We start from the raw sequence: 16,503 nt of genomic DNA, 5'->3' as shown, positions 1-16,503 counted from the left end.
GAATAAATATTGTGGCTGCAACAAGCCTTGAATTCCTGACTATTGAAAAAGCATTAGAGAACATGAGAACACTAATGAACCCATAATAATGGCTTGTTTGTATCTAGTTCCCCATATACCTTATGCCAATGTCATACAAACATCTGACCAACAGGCTAGTAAACAACGAAAATCAAATGAAATTGTGTAATATACTGTTGAGAAAAATGGACATACCTATACATAAGACAGTTGGCCCTCCCAATCAAAAATAGTTAAATTACTGTAAGAACAGTCAAATAAAGGAATTTGCAAAAACAAAAATGTCTTCAATGACCTTCCGGTCTTATCAGAAATCAAACTGGTATGAATTGGAACAACTTAAGCAGTCCGATATTAAATATTTAATCCTGACCAAACAGTTGATTAAATGCCAGAGAGAGTTGCAAGAGCACACAAATACATGAACCTATTATACTGGCTTGTTGGTATCTAGTTCCCCATATACCTTTATGCCAATGTCATATAAACATCAACCAGCTAGCCAAAGACAAAAATCAGATACAATTGTATATTGTGCTGTTATAAGAAACGGACATTCCTATGCATAGAGTAGTTAGCCCCCTTCATCAAAAATAACTGTATTGCTATACAAAATAATCAAAAAAGCATTTGTGGAAACAAAATAGTGTCCAACGACCTTCCGGTCTGCTCAGAAAATGGACTGGTGTGAATTAAACAACCATTAGATAGTCCGATGATGCATACTCAATCCCAACCAAAAAGTTAGTTAAGTGCCAGAAAAAAATCACATCCGACTTGGCCGTCTTGATGTAGTGCTGTCGAACCTGATGACCGTAATGGCCCCTCTGATGTTCATGTAGCAAAATTGGAATAATTCGTCAAAATAGCAACGACATCCATCCATTTGTCATAAAAATCAATACAGTATCGCCGGATAACCAATTCTCGAGAAGAAAATAGCCAAAAAGTTATACAAAACAAGTCCGTTCTGAAAACAGACAGTATGAGAGGTACGTTCAACAGCGGCTGTTAACACGAACAAGCTGTAATCCAAAAAGATGAATATTGTTCCATATAAAGCAAAAACAGTACCTTGTAGATGCTCAAATAATTGAATATCAACATATAAAGGCGCCAATGCTGCCACACGTTCGTTAGGCCGACACGCCAGGCTGCTACAAGCAACGTAGAATAAAGCTGATGTTTCCAAACGTATATCCCTGAAAAAATCCAGATATTGTGAAGGGAAGGTTTCCAAATGGTTGAAGTATAAACCAAACGGCTTGATGGAGCAAGTTGCAGACCGGAAGGTCGTTGGACACTATTTTGTTTCCACAAATGCTTTTTTGATTATTTTGTATAGCAATACAGTTATTTTTGATGAAGGGGGCTAACTACTCTATGCATAGGAATGTCCGTTTCTTATAACAGCACAATATACAATTGTATCTGATTTTTGTCTTTGGCTAGCTGGTTGATGTTTATATGACATTGGCATAAGGTATATGGGGAACTAGATACCAACAAGCCAGTATAATAGGTTCATGTATTTGTGTGCTCTTGCAACTCTCTCTAACATTTAATCAACTGTTTGGTCAGGATTAAATATTTAATATCGGACTGCTTAAGTTGTTCCAATTCATACCAGTTTGATTTCTGATAAGACCGGAAGGTCATTGAAGACATTTTTGTTTTTGCAAATTCCTTTATTTGACTGTTCTTTCAGTAATTTAACTATTTTTGATTGGGAGGGCCAACTGTCTTATGTATAGGTATGTCCGTTTTTCTCAACAGTATATTACACAATTTCATTTGATTTTCGTTGTTTACTAGCCTGTTGGTCAGATGTTTGTATGACATTGGCATAAGGTATATGGGGAACTAGATACAAACAAGCCATTATTATGGGTTCATTAGTGTTCTCATGTTCTCTAATGCTTTTTTGGTAGTCAGGTATTCAAGGCGTGTTACAGGCACAATATTTATTCAATTTACTATGCCATTCGCTATATTATAACTGTTTATACAGTACCAGCTCTCACAGCATTACTATTTTGGATCCATTTCAGCCCGACTGCTGTGTTTACCCTGTCTAATATGATTTTCTGCATAATATTTCTTAATTTTTTGAGGATATTCACACTAAATCAGGGTTCTTTTATAAATAAGCATTCATGGTACATTTTAGGCACAACACACCTTATACCTTTTGTGCTTTTGAACATAACCTTAGCCTGCTTATGTATCATTGAGCTGGGTGCTAGTTGCCCTACTATTATTATTCTTATTATCATTTAGGATAGACAGGTGTGTTCAGCCCTTTCTTTAGTCTAAATGATAAATGGTACAATTACTCCTGTCCATCTAATCATTATAATTTTCACTGTTTATGAGAGTTCTAGGCTTTTTCAATAATTGTTTTTTGAATTGGGATATTTCCCATTTAATCATTGGTTGACACTTTGGTTGTCTGTGCTTTTTGTACTGGTCTTGAGCTACACTGTTGCTCCCAGGTCATGACAATACATTACTGATTATATGACTATTGTTGTTGGTTGACTCCCTTGACTATTTCTCCACAACAACAAGCTTCATTCTTTGGGCCTCACTTGGCCGCTGGTTATTTATTTTGACCCAAGGTTTTGTCCCTTGATCTCCTTTTGTATTTTTCAGTTTTTACTAAACACAAATTGATCTAGGATTTGTTTTGTGCCCAGGCATTACTTTCCCAGACTTTGTGAAGGGACGTAGCAATTTTGAAACTGGCCAGTATTTGGCCCTTGCTTTCTCTGGCTGCTATTGTCCCTTTATCTAATAATTGGTTATGGTCCTATGATACTGACGTAGCAATCCCAATTTTTTGGATCAATGCTATTATCGTCAAATATCTATATGGACACAAATACATTGTCAATATTTTTATAAGTAGTTGATTTTTTGTTCTTCTGAGTTCATCAGTCAACATTATTATTATTATTATTGCTATCAGCAATTTTTGATAAAGCACCAGCATGGATCTACTCAGTTTAGTCTTGGGTCTATCAGCAGGCAGAGAGGATCTTGGAGCATTTGGGCTGGGTCCCAGTAAAAACAATGGCAACACCAGTGACCCTTTGGGGCCTGAGTCCACTTGTGGTCTAGCCTTTGATAAGTTGCATAAGCATCTTAGATCTTTAAGATCTAATGTATGGCACTCTAAGCTTTTCAAGGCCTATATGGCCACAGGCATTACACCAAGAGGGCTTAGAATCAGAATACAACCCCATGTGGGCGAGGCTGACAAGGAGTTAAATAGTCAATGGGCAGCTATACAACAACAGGCCACCATGTCTTTTGTTGAGGCCTTGGCCAAGTACCATGATAGAGTAACTGACCGTGAGATCAATGTAGTCACTGAATTGTGCAATGAAGTACAACAATTTGTGGGAGACAGTTTTTTTACTAAACATTTGAATAAGGTGGCAACTAATCTTAGCAACCTTGAGGAGCAACTCAAGATCAGAAAAATTAAAACATTTCAGCGTGATCAGCTTGATTACCGGAGTGCCAAACCTTTTAGCAACTCTAACAAACATGTTAGATTTACACCAAATCAACCCAGAACTCCAAAAAGAAAAAGGCCCAGGTCCATTCTTAGGAAACAAACCACAGACAATGGTTCATCCACTGACGACCCATCATCCTGCACAGACAGTGACATAGCATCAGATTCACCGACCCCCAAAAGGATGCAGGGATTTGTCCCTTTAGGACAAAATATAAACGAGGGGGGAGGAAGCACAGGAAAAATCAACTTTCAAAGTCTGTTGAAATTAGCAATGCAGAAATAAACAAGAATGCAAATGTAAATGTTTTAAATTCATCAGACTTTGTTTTGTCACCTACTCACCTGTCCATTCTCAATAAAGGTCTTACTTTTATCCCTGGTTTTGTGGTATCTGAGGATTTCCTGGCACAGGATGTTATGTCTTTTTGCAGAATTCTAAACCTAAGCTGCAGTTTGGTGATTTGGATGGTAATTATAATCATGATAAATTTTTATATCATAAATCAAGATACCTTCCTCCCATGCATCCCATTGTACACCAGTTTCAGAGCAGTATTCTCAAAGATCTGCATTATTCTGGCTCGGATACTCGCTTCAAACCCAATAACTTGTAACTGAGTGAGAAACAGGCAATCATCGAATTACAGAACAACAGGGATATAGTCATCATTTCTGCTGACAAAGGTTGGGCGGTAGGAGTCATGAACTGGTCCGATTATGATAAAGAGGCCAAGAGAAACTTTCGGACAGACGCTATTATTCAGAAATGCCAATCAACCCCACTTTTAGATTTAAGAAACAGATTGATGACTTTCTATCTACTGCCAGGGACGAAGGTATCATTACAGTAAATGTGATTCAGCAGCTAACAATTCAGGACTCTACCAATCAATACATCTATTTTCTACCCAAGATACACAAGGATCCAGTTAATCCACCAGGTAGACCTATTGTGTCAGGCAGGGGATACATCAAGGAACCACTATCTATATTCCTCACCAAATATTTGAAGCCTTTATTATCACGGGTACGTTCCCGTTTACAGGACACTACTGAATTTCTACAAATCATTTCTGATACACAGTTGGAACCAGGATGGCTAATGTGCACACTTGATGTCAGCGCTCTATATACCAACATTCCTCATAAGGTAGGTTTGGAAGCACTGGCCCATTGGCTAAATGTGGCTGGTTTATATGAACCAGACTTCAATTCCTTCCTGGTAGGTCTTGCAGAACATGTCCTTAGCAATAACATCTTCTTTTATCAGGACACTTGCTACTGGCAAACTAAGGGTACAGCGACGGGGGCATCCTTTGCCCCCACCTATGTTGACCTATTCATGGCCTTCATTGAAGATCAAATCATTTGTGATAACAGCCACAATATCTATTTGGATGAAATCGACATCTGGAGACGTTATTTGGATGATTGCTGGATGGTATGGAGGGCAGATGTGGAGTATATAGCTGAATTTATATCTTACCTCAATGACAACAAATGGGGTCTACAATTTACAGCAAACTATCATGTAAGTACTATCACCTTTCTTGATGTTCTGGTCAACAGACAACCTGACCACACTTTATAGGTTCATAGGTTCATACTAGGCTATCTGCCCTAGGGCATTTATAAGCCTAGCCAGAGTGTGTGTGGCTTTCACCACCCCTTAGGATGAGAATACTATACCCATTAGTTTGCTGTGCCTCTGTCCAGCAGTGACACAGAGATGATTCCCGGGGTAAACCTACGATCTCCCATCCACTCGTCAAGATTTCTCTTGAACAGAGTCAGTGAGGGGCTCTGCCTCACATGGACTGGGATTCTGTTCCATAGTGTAGGGAGTCTCTGGGTGATGAATCTGTCCCTCCAGCACGCCCTATTTATATCCGTGTTGAGGTTTAAGTCTCTTGCTCTCGTAGCTCTGGTGGATTTGGATTTTTTGAGGTGGAGCATGTCCATTAATTCCGGGTTGGACATGGCCTTGTATGTCAGGCACAGATCACCTCTGAGCAGACGGTATGCGACTGAATAGAGCTGGAGTTTCTTCAGTCGGGCAGCGTATGACATATGTTTGAGCCCCTTTATCCTTTTGGTGAGGAACTTTTGGGGTCTTTCCAACTGCTGCAGGTGTCGGGTAAGGTACATTCCGAATGGGGCATTGTACTCGATCATTGGTCTGATAAGTGAAGAATACAGGGGTACAATGACCTCTCCTGATCTGGATGTGAATCCCTTCATGATCAGGTGGGCAATGTAGAAGGTCTTCCTAACCACTTTGGCAATGTGAGTGTCAAAAGAGAGGTTACTGTCAACTTGGGTCCCCAGGTCCCTGGTAACTTCTTCCGTGTTTAATGGATTACCACCTATGTGGTAATTAGGGGTTACCTTGTTTTTCCAAAAGGGTATGACTATACATTTTTTGGCATTTAGCTTAAGGCCATGGCTCTGGCACCAGTTATCCATTTCTATGAGACCTCTCTGGAGGATGTCTGTGTCTGATGGAGTGTCAATTATGGTGCCCAGTTTGCAGTCATCTGCAAATTTTGTCAGCCACAATCCCCCTATGTTTGCCTGCACTTCAGAAAAATAAATGCCGAACAAGAGGGGGCCCAGGACTGAGCCCTGTGGGACACCGCTCGTGACCGGCTTAGAGTCTGACATGGCACCAGCAACTCTAACCCTGTGGGTTCTGTCCTTGAGCCAGTTTGCAACCCATCTTGTGACATATGGGTTTACATCTAAGCTGGTGAGCTTTTCTATGATGCCCGAGTGGGGTATTGTGTCGAACGCTTTTGCTAAGTCAAGGTAGGCTGTGTGAACTGCCTTACCCTCATCAATGGCCTTAGTGACTGTTTCAAAAGGTCGACCAAGTTCAAGGGGCAGGATCTGCCCTTGACAAAGCCAAATTGGGTAGGATCCAGTGTCTGTAGGTCCCCAATGTCTTTATTTATGAGTTCCATTATGATCTTCTCCATAGCTTTGCAGACAAGGCTCGTCAAGCTTATGGGGCGGTAATTTCCAGGGTCCGTAGAAGCACCGCCTTTGTGGGGTGGGACCACAGTTGCCGTACGCCATTCTTTGGGTACGTATCCTGTAGTAAGGCTAAGATTAAATAGCAGCCTTATGTGTGGGTTTAGTTCCTCATTGAGTTCGTGTAGCACACATCCGGGGACACCGTCCGTCCCATTGATGCTGTGTTTTTGCTTTAGAGAGAGCAGCTCTCACCTGGGCATCTGAGATGTTTGGGAGGCTAGACTCTGGTGGGATAGATATTTCTCCTTTGGGGGAGGGAGGGGAGAAATTTGCACTGAACCTGTCTGCCAGTATGTTGGCAATGTCTGTGGGTTCAGTGATTTTTGTATCATTTTGGACTAATTCTGAGCATATCTGGGAATTTTCACCCAGGTTTCTAACATAGCTAAAGAAGGCCTTATGATTGTCTTTTGTGTCTTTAGCGATTTTTCTCTCAAAGTTGGCCTTGGATGATTTTATGAGTGATCGTAGTTTTTTTGCTAGTACTGATCAGAGATGCCTTCCCTTTTAGGGATTTTGCTCTGTCATGTAGTAGCTTTCTCCTCTTGTTGTAGAGTTTGTTTATGGCTGAGGTCCACCAGACCGGGCGCCTGCCTTTGGTGGAAAGGGTCTTGATTTTATTAGGGATTGCTTGATCCATACGTTCCTGGAGGTGCTCGTAGAAGGCATTTGAGTACACAGGTCTTCAGGAAGTACCCCGAATACAATACTGTCCTCCATGCATCCAGCTTTCATCCTCCTCACATCGCTAGAAATATCCCGAAATCTCAATTTATAAGAATGAGGCAGATTTGTTCCCATGAAGCCTTTTTTCAAGAACATAAACAGGACCTGAGCAACAGATTCAGATCCTGGGGATATCATGTGGGACATGTTCTGCAAGCCAGCAATTGGGCCAACACACTTCACAGGGAGGATTTGTTAACCTACAAACCACGGAACAGGGAGGAACCCCAACCTATCAGGTTTGTAACCACTTATGCCAGGAATTCTGGTTTATTAATTAACAGCATACATAGACACTGGAACATATTACAGTGTGATCAAGAACTAGCTAACATAATACCAGACAGATGGCTGTTTTCATTTCGTAAAGGTAAGAACTTAGCATCTTGCTTTAACCATTATAAACATACTCATGACATTGGGCACGCTCACTCACAACAAACTTCCTTGACTGGTGAACCTCTGATTGTCTGCTTCCCATGTGGCCACTGCATCAATTGTGATAAAGTAACCATGTCTAAACAATTTACGAGTAAAAATTGTGCCATGGTTTATGACACCCAATTATTTGCTAATTGTAGCAGTGACTGGTTAGTCTATTTGACAACATGCACCTGCGGGTCCTTTTACATTGGACAAACATCTCGTCCTCTCAGGCTGAGAATCTCTGAACATGTAAGTAACATCAAAAATAAAAAAGTTAACAATGCTTTGTATAAACATTGTTTGGCACATAAAACTGCAAAATTTACTTTCATGATTATTGATGTTGTTAAGGGTAACAAATCTAACAAAACTGGATGGCATTCTATTTTAGATTCTAAAGAAAAGAAATGGATTGTAAAGTTAGGTGGATTATTCCCACCTGGCCTTAATGAGCATTTTTGAAAATGAACCAATGGAGTTACACTTGAATGTATTTAAACAGTAGCATTTGACTTTTCTGGCTCACACTGATGAAGGCTGTGTTTTTTACCAGCCGAAACCAGTCTGGTTACTTGTTTTTATACTATTATAATCAATAAATGTCTTTTTCAGGTCACAGTTTGCTGGCTCAACATGTTCTTTTGGATCATATTTGAATTTGGAGCCGTGCAATAGTCCTCGTGCAGAAGGTTGGTTTTGGATGTTACAGCACAATAAACCACTCCCTTGCCTGATAAAAAAGATTTTCTCCCCAGGCCTCAGCTGAAAATGGGCTCACACCCCTTCGGACATATCCTGGTTAACAAATGTCAAAATAAAATAAAAATGAAGAATTCCTGATTTTTCACCCAATCAGACGATATCTGCAGCAACAGAAATAAAAAGGCTGGTAGAAAAAAAGAGTGTCATCCAGCATGAGCCCCCAGGTTGGTCAAGATCCAGAGTCTATTCTAGTTTCTATTTCTGAAGAAAATAGGGGGCCTAAGGCTGAGCTAATTTCAGTTCAGGGCACTGCCCTTTGGTCTCACCACAGCGTCCTCCAGCTGTTCACCAAATGCATGGCAGTATTTGCAGTGCATGTTAAACTGCAGGGTTCCTGGTGTTCCCATATCTAGATGACTGGCTCCTTACAGTACCAACCATGGATGTACTGGTCCAATGCAAGGACTTCTTGCTCCACCCTGTCCTGCAGTTGGGGATTATAGTCAATCTTGCAGAGAGTCAGAGAACACCAAGGAAGCAAACAGATTTCATCGGATGCCACCTAGATGCAAAATGTCAGCCAAACTTCCATGGTCCAGTGTATTGTCTCTGCATTAGGTTGCTTCAGAAGTTATACACTACCACTCTCCGCTTGCAAGACGTATTCTCAGATTGTTGGGTTTAATGATTTTCTTGGTCACTTTGGCTCCTCAAGCAAGATACTACAATAAGAGTCCTGCACTGGACTCATTTTGTTCAGTGGCTCTTGATGTATTTACCTCTGCAAGAACTGATACATCTCACACCAATCAGTTGGTGGCTGACCTCCCCCACAGTCACAAAGAATTGACTGTTCTCCCCACAACATCTCATAGCCATGGTAAGCACACATGCTTCCCTTCTGGGGTGAGGGTGGGAGGGCACTTCAAAGGGAAGACTGTTCAATGCTCTTGGTCAGCCACAGAGGTCAATATTCACATCAGTGTCTTGGAGATGAGGGAAGTCCTCCCAGCACTGCAGACCTTTCAGGACTCCCTGCCCAAGGGTGTGGTTGAGATACCTACAGACAACATGGTGGTTGTCCTGTATATCAACATGCAGGGAGGAACTCAATCCTATCCATTTTGCCAGGAATCCATGAGTGTTGGGCAATGGGGGATGTCTTTCAGTCGCTTTCTCATTGCAAGACACATACCAGGGACTTTTAATGTTCTGGCGGACAAGCTGAGCAGGTCCATTCTTCTGTCCCATAAGTGGCTCCTCAATCAGACAGTAGCAACACAGATTTTCAGTCACTGGAGCCAGCCTTGTTGTGAACTTTTTACTTCATACCTAAAAAGCAAGTGCAACAGTTACTTTTCCCTGATCCCTCCACAGGGTCAAACACCAAGGGATGCTCTAGTCTACAACTGGCCCCAAGTTTCCTTTATGCCTTTCCTCCCCTTTCTCTCATAACAAAATTTCTTCAGAAAGCCAGAATGTGCAAGGCCAGGGTTATCCTCATTACCCACTTTTGGCCCCAGTAAGTTTGGTTTCCCTTTCTCTGGCCTCATCTACTACCTCTACCCTGGGTATCTGATGCTTGTCCAGACCTTCTTAATCACCTATCAGGTCAGCCTCAGCAAGACCTGAAAACCCTGAAATTAACTGCATGTTAATTTTCCAATTTTAACGGTGGTTGCAGATGACAGGTCTTCTGCTCCAGTGATTCACATTTTGTCGTCTTCACAAAAAATGAATACTAGGAAAGTTTATCTCAGTAAATAGAGAATGTTTATGATCTCAGCCCCTCTTCCATGCATTCTGGATTTCTTGTCAGATGTTTTCCACAAAGGATCTAGCTTCTCAACTATCAAGGTGTAATGATCAGCCATTTCCAATTTTCACAAAGGACAAAATCAGATGCCTATTTTATCTCTAAAAGGTACTTGCGTATTATCGCAACCAGATTTTCGCAGGAAAACCGTTTGCTCCCCGCTCATTGAATCAGTTTGTGAATGTTGTAAAAAAGTAATATAATGTGTTCTCTTTAGCACTTTAGTTTATTTGGTGCATTGTTATCAATACAAATTGAAAGATGTCTTGTTTTTATGTACGCACTTTACTGCCAGAATCTCACTTATTGCAAGTTGCATATTGCACTACGAACTGTAATTGCTGACAATTTACGACCACACAGAAAGACCAAACCAGCGAATGAGCACTCCACAACGTCACAGCACTAAGGAAATCAATAATCAGTGTGAAGTACAATATGTATTTATCAGAACATGCCACCATACCTAAACTAAACAAAACAAAACCGGTACTGCGAACTTCTTCAGTGAAAAACGCCCCCCAGAATCGACTGTCCACATAATCCGGTCTCCCTTTTGAAAAGCATTACTTATTACAACTCTCTCACTGAAAGGGTTATTTTCAAAGATGTTTACAAATTGTGAGAAAAACTGTTTACCAAGAGCATGATTCCTGTGTCTGTGTTTTCCGTCTCAGGATTCCTTCCACATACTGAAAAAAATGATTTCGTCAATAAGAGAGCAACCATGACAATTTCATCGCGCGTTTGTAATGCACCCATAACAGGAAGAGAAATTTTTAAATTTTTTTTCCTCCTGAAGATAATTCAAAGTTATTCTTTATCAATAAAGACTTAAAACGACACTTTACTGTGTTTCCTGCATTCATTTTGATTCCATGATACGAATTTCGCAACCGCGAAAATCTGGTTGCGATAATACGCAAGTACCCTCTAAAGATTTCAACAACCTTCCTGAAAGGAACCTTCCTATTAAGACAAACTATCTGGGATCCAGTTTCCCCTTGGGATATTATGATTATGCTTCAGGCTTTAACAAAAGCTCTATTCAAGCCTGCCTCTACAGTAGATTTAAAACACCTTTCTTGAAAAGCCCACTTTTTGGTAGCCGTCATGTCCACTAGGAGGATTTCGGAGTTACAGGCCTTATCCTGTAAGCCCCCATATTTGGTCTTTTATCAGGATAGAGTGTCTTTTTGAACAAATCCTCACACTTTCTATGAAAGATGAACCCTGAAATGAACCTTAATCAGACTATCAATTTGCCAGTATTTTTCTATACGTTTTCCAACAAAGGAGAGTACATTCTACACTTGATAGATGATCACTGTCAACTCAGATTTTATTTACACAGGCCAAAAGATATCAGATCAACTTTTCATTGCTCTGTCTAAAGATAAATTTGGTCAAGGAGTATCAAAAGTAACTCTCTCCATGTGGCTTTCCAACTGCACAATGTTTGCTTATGAAAAGTTAGGCTCCACTTTACAGGGCAAACCAAAGGCTCATTCTGCCAGGCCAGTAGCTATTTTCAACTGCCCTCATGAGTAGGGTTCCTATTGCTGAGATTTGTGCTGGAGCTACCTGGTCTTCTGTCATTACCTCTATCTCGCACTACAAAGCTGGATATACAATCCAGATCCAGTACATCCTCTGGCTCCACCATTCTCAGGAATATCCCTCCGTGATACCAGCTAGGTGTTTTGGTAGCATGGGAATTTGTTCCAAAGGTTGAATCAGATGAAAAAACAATATTGCATATGAAAGTGATGTATTTACCATAACACTAAACCTATGTCGTCTTGTTTTCATCCGGTTTAGCATCACTCTCTCCATTTCCCAGCCTAAATTGTGTTTTACACTCCAGTCGAATGGCTGGACCTGACCAGTGTCTATCTGTGTGTCCAGATTTCTTCACATCTTACAATGAAACACTTCTTTAAAGGTACATTACACCTCAGGCCTCCTTACCATATACATTCATAACATTTGTTAGCAGTTCATAGCATTTTATTAGCAGTGTTAGTGAGTCAAAATATTGTACACTCTCCTTTGGTGCTAGAAGACCAGAAGGCTGTGGGTTATATCCCCATTCCAGGTGACTAGATAGCTGACACTGCAGTGCGGCATTAGGGGAATGCACCATCCTTTGGATGAGAGGTTATACCAAGGTCCCCATGTGCTATGTCCTCATGTTCCAATGAGTTGGTCAATACTCAAGTGAATGTAAACATTCCTATTACACCCATCAAAAAGAGTAGGAGAAGACCCCAAATGCCATGGCCAAGTTTATTGTAGAAGAATAAATACCACTTTGAACCTTCCCTTAAAAGTCACTAGCCTAGAGGGATTAATCTGGTCAACAATGGATAAAAAAATAAAGAAAGATAAAATACATTTTTATTTTAACTTTAAACTGCAGCTTTTTATTCCATTTGGAAAGCGAAAACAAGGGTGGTCCATTATCAAGCAAACCATACTTAAGTTGCTGTCCTGTTACACTACCTTTTGCAATGAAAAACACAATAAAACTAGGAAGAGCTTCTCAAGGCACAATCAATTAAAGCTGCTTCCACCTCTGCTGCTTTCTTTGAGAATCTTTTGACTCAGGATATTTAGCATTACAACACATTTTCAGTCTAAAGGTAGATCTGACATAGTGATATTGTGGTGGGATTCTACAACTGGCCACAATTCTGAATTAGCCTTAACTCCTAGGATTCGGGCAATTGGTAACAATTTACAGCCACAGTGATCTGTGGCAGGGTGACATAACTGGACTGAAAAGTGAAAAGATCCCATAAAAACATTTCAGGAGTTGTATTAGGGAACATAAAAGCAGCTGGACTACAGATACTTCATAAATGGAATTAACAATGGCTGGACAGTGGTACGGAAAATACAAAAATATCAAATCACTAATAGTTCTGTTCAGTATCACCTGGTTGATACCTACCAAAGTAACTTATTAAGCTAATGTGCCTCCATCAAAACCATACCTCCCTCTTCCTATCTCATCACATGTGGAACCCATGATGATGATGATGGGCTTAGTACAATTTCATTTTTTCCCTACTGTAACCAATCAATAGTTCTCTATTGTTTTCTTCACTTTTCTGTTTCAAGTTTACTTTCTCTCTCTCATTTTTACATCCACTTTGTACTTACAAAGCTAAATGTAAATGAATGTTTTTCCATTTGGTTTACCGTTTTTCTTTCTATACACCTAACTACCATGTTTACTTACACGCTACAGTAATCCAAGACATAATAGTATCTACAATATAAAAATGAAATGTAATAAAAATGTCCATGTACTGTAAACACTGGTAACTTCTGAATGTAACATGGAGCTTTTCTTCTTGGGCCTATGTTGAAAAATGGCATTTCTATCCCAGTCGGACTTCCCCCGTCAATAAAGAAAAATAAATATCTACCCAAGAACTAACCAAAATCCTGTCACAGAGAGAATCATCCTGACAAATTTAATAACAGCAGACAAGTGGGTTCCTGTGGCACAAAGGAATAGAAACTCTGCAGCATTTTACTGACTTATTAATCTCCCCTAAGGGAAGGAAGGGTGCTTTTAAGTAGGGAAACAACCCATATAGGGGCTAAGGGGAAACAAACTGCTAATTCATCAGCAGATACATATCTGTACAGGGTGTGGAGTCGAACAAGGGGTACAGAATAAACAAAAAAATCTATATTACAAGAGGGTGACAGCTTGCCTTGTCATGAGTCTTGCACCAGGATGGTAATGTGGCTCTGGTCAGCCAGCAGGAGAATGGATGGGACATAAGGGTGAGGAAAGGCTTGATGGTCTAAGTGGGGACATACCATTTTTAAAAACTGAAGGTAGACAACGCAGTGATGCTAGACTTTATTCAACACAGTAACTCCTACAACTAATTTTTTTAGCACATTAAGACAACATAAAGAAGATGAACAATTATGAAGCAGGGCATTTAATTCCTCTTTATAAAAGTGAGAACAAGAAATTGGTTGGAAACCATAAGACCACTTACTGTGAACTCATTAAAGGGAAAAATTATGTAAGCTTTATGAAACAGAACAGCTGAAGACCTACAGATGACTGAGGTACATGATCCAAGGCAGAACAGATTCAGAGAAGGAAGGGAACCTCAAACAAATGAGATGCACTTCGGCACAGTGACCAAGGTAGTAAATCAGGTACAGGTTTGTCAGCATGGTCTGCTTGCATTTTTACAAGGCACAGCCATTGCGCTGCATAATAAAAAAAGCTGAGTGAAAAGAAGGGCATAAGTTACTCAAACTGCCTCTGTGCAGAGAAAAGGGGAATAACTAGTGGAGTTCCACATGGTTTAGTGCAGAGAATGGCCATATTTAATACACAGCAGACTTCAGCGGTGGTGCAGCGGTAGCATTGTTGCCTCACAGCAAGATGTTCTCCCATTCGATTCTTGGCTGGAGTGCGGGGAGTGCCTTCTGTGCGGAGTCTGCATGTCCTCCCCGCGGTTGGGTGGGCGTTTGAAAGACACGCGTAAATGGGCATGCCTTCATTGAAGGTTGAACGTAGAGCTGGCACCTCGGCGTTCGTGAAAATCTACTGCCAATAATTAGCGGACCGGAGTTCCGCTGTGGCGACACCTAACCGGGAAAAGCCGAAAGACAACAACAACAACAGCAGACGCTACAGGAAGACTGAAAGGAAAAAGCATTCTTCTGCAGTCAGCAGCATATCTGCAGCATGGCTGATGCACAAAATGGCAAGGAAAGGTTAAGAAGGTATATTGAAAGGACAAGGGGAAAGGATAAACAAAGGGTTAACTGCTCTTTAAGCCAAGACATGCAAAGTTGTGTACTTTATAAGGAAACAGCAGCATAGTAGGGAGGAGTGAAGTACTCAAAACAAAAATGGAAGTTAACTTTGACCTGTGGACTAGATAACCTTTAGGTACTTCAGATCATATGTTAATGTTAGATGGCCACATTTTGAGCCATTTAAAAGGAATGGATCCGATATCATTATAGAAATAGAATGCAATAATCAGCTGCAATACAGTTTACCTTATTTTCTTCCAGCACACTACACAATAATTTGACTTGAAAGTCAGATGTATAACCTATGTTTTTGAAAAGAAAAACCAACAGCAACAATGTTAAACGTTATTCTTACCTGTTCAGCAAAAAATGAAGTAACAGTAAATGCAATTAGCGTCACTAGAACACAATGGGTCCAAAATTTTAATCTGTCTCTGTATTCTCTCCTATATAATAGACAGAAGAAAGAAAATTAACTTTCCTTTTACAAACATCTTGGTAAGCAATTTAAAATACAGACAACTACTGTCAGAAAAATAACCAGTTTAGCACAATCCAAGCAAATCACCATCTCTAGCAATCCATTCTGGAAAGAAAGAAAGCAATTAACAGGATGCATCAAGATTCCTTCTCCACAGTAACCAATTTCCTAATTTTTTCAATTCAAAACATTACAGACAACCTTTACCAAATATTCAGACATATTACACAGTATTGGACTACTCTCAAAACTTCAGTGTGTTTTCTATTATGCATTCAGCACTACAATAGCCATAATTACTGCTACTGACATCATTTACAATAATCTAAACAAGGACTTACAACTGTATTTGCAGATAGGACTAGAGCATTTGAGACTGTTGATTAAAAAATACTACTAAATAAATTCATAAAATTAAATTTTGGCTACAAAACAATTAAATGGTTTCAATGTCATCTTGTAGTCATACCTATTCATAACTTTTTTTAACAGTCAGTACTTCAGCAAGGGAATCAATACTGGTGCCTCCCAAGGCTTTGTTCTAGGTCCACTTCCTTTTGTACTATTCATCAGCAATTTCATTGTGATCTACCACTACTAGACATCAAATTGTATGCAGACTTATTCTCTTTTTTCCCTTAGTAGTAAACCATACAAAGAACTGCAGTCACAAAAAAAAAAAAACAGAAAGAAAAAACTTCTCTGAACTTTGTCAGTGGTCTGCTACCAACAAACTTTTAATACCACAATGTTCCCCTCCCCCACAAAAAAAAAAAAGTTATGGCTTTTACTTCATCCCAGAAATGATCAAATGTACCTAACATCTTAATTAAAGACACACAAATTATCATCACTGCTAACATCTCTGAACACAAATACTTAGGCCATAATCTGGACTCAGCCCTAACTTTTATAATACATGCTAACAAGTAAAGGCTTAACTCAGCTGAAAGTGTGTTC

The 16,503-nt window shown here is 40.0% G+C and overlaps 1 protein-coding gene across 3 annotated transcripts in view; it reads right to left on the bottom strand.

The window, feature by feature from the left end:
• Positions 1 to 16,503, bottom strand: part of GNPTAB (N-acetylglucosamine-1-phosphate transferase subunits alpha and beta) — a 1,418,669-nt gene that overhangs the window by 106,966 nt on the left and 1,295,200 nt on the right. For all 3 annotated transcript variants that reach the window (XM_044087751.1, XM_044087750.1, XM_044087752.1), the window contains exon 20: positions 15,418 to 15,508. In XM_044087751.1, the coding sequence (XP_043943686.1) occupies positions 15,418 to 15,508 (91 nt within the window). The remainder of the gene's footprint in view (positions 1 to 15,417; positions 15,509 to 16,503) is intronic.

Source organism: Protopterus annectens, chromosome 11.part0 (genome assembly GCF_019279795.1).
Source record: "Protopterus annectens isolate FY-2018-M chromosome 11.part0, PAN1.0, whole genome shotgun sequence".
Taxonomy (NCBI): Eukaryota; Metazoa; Chordata; order Ceratodontiformes; family Protopteridae; genus Protopterus; species Protopterus annectens.
This window is presented reverse-complemented; position numbering and strand designations above follow the sequence as displayed.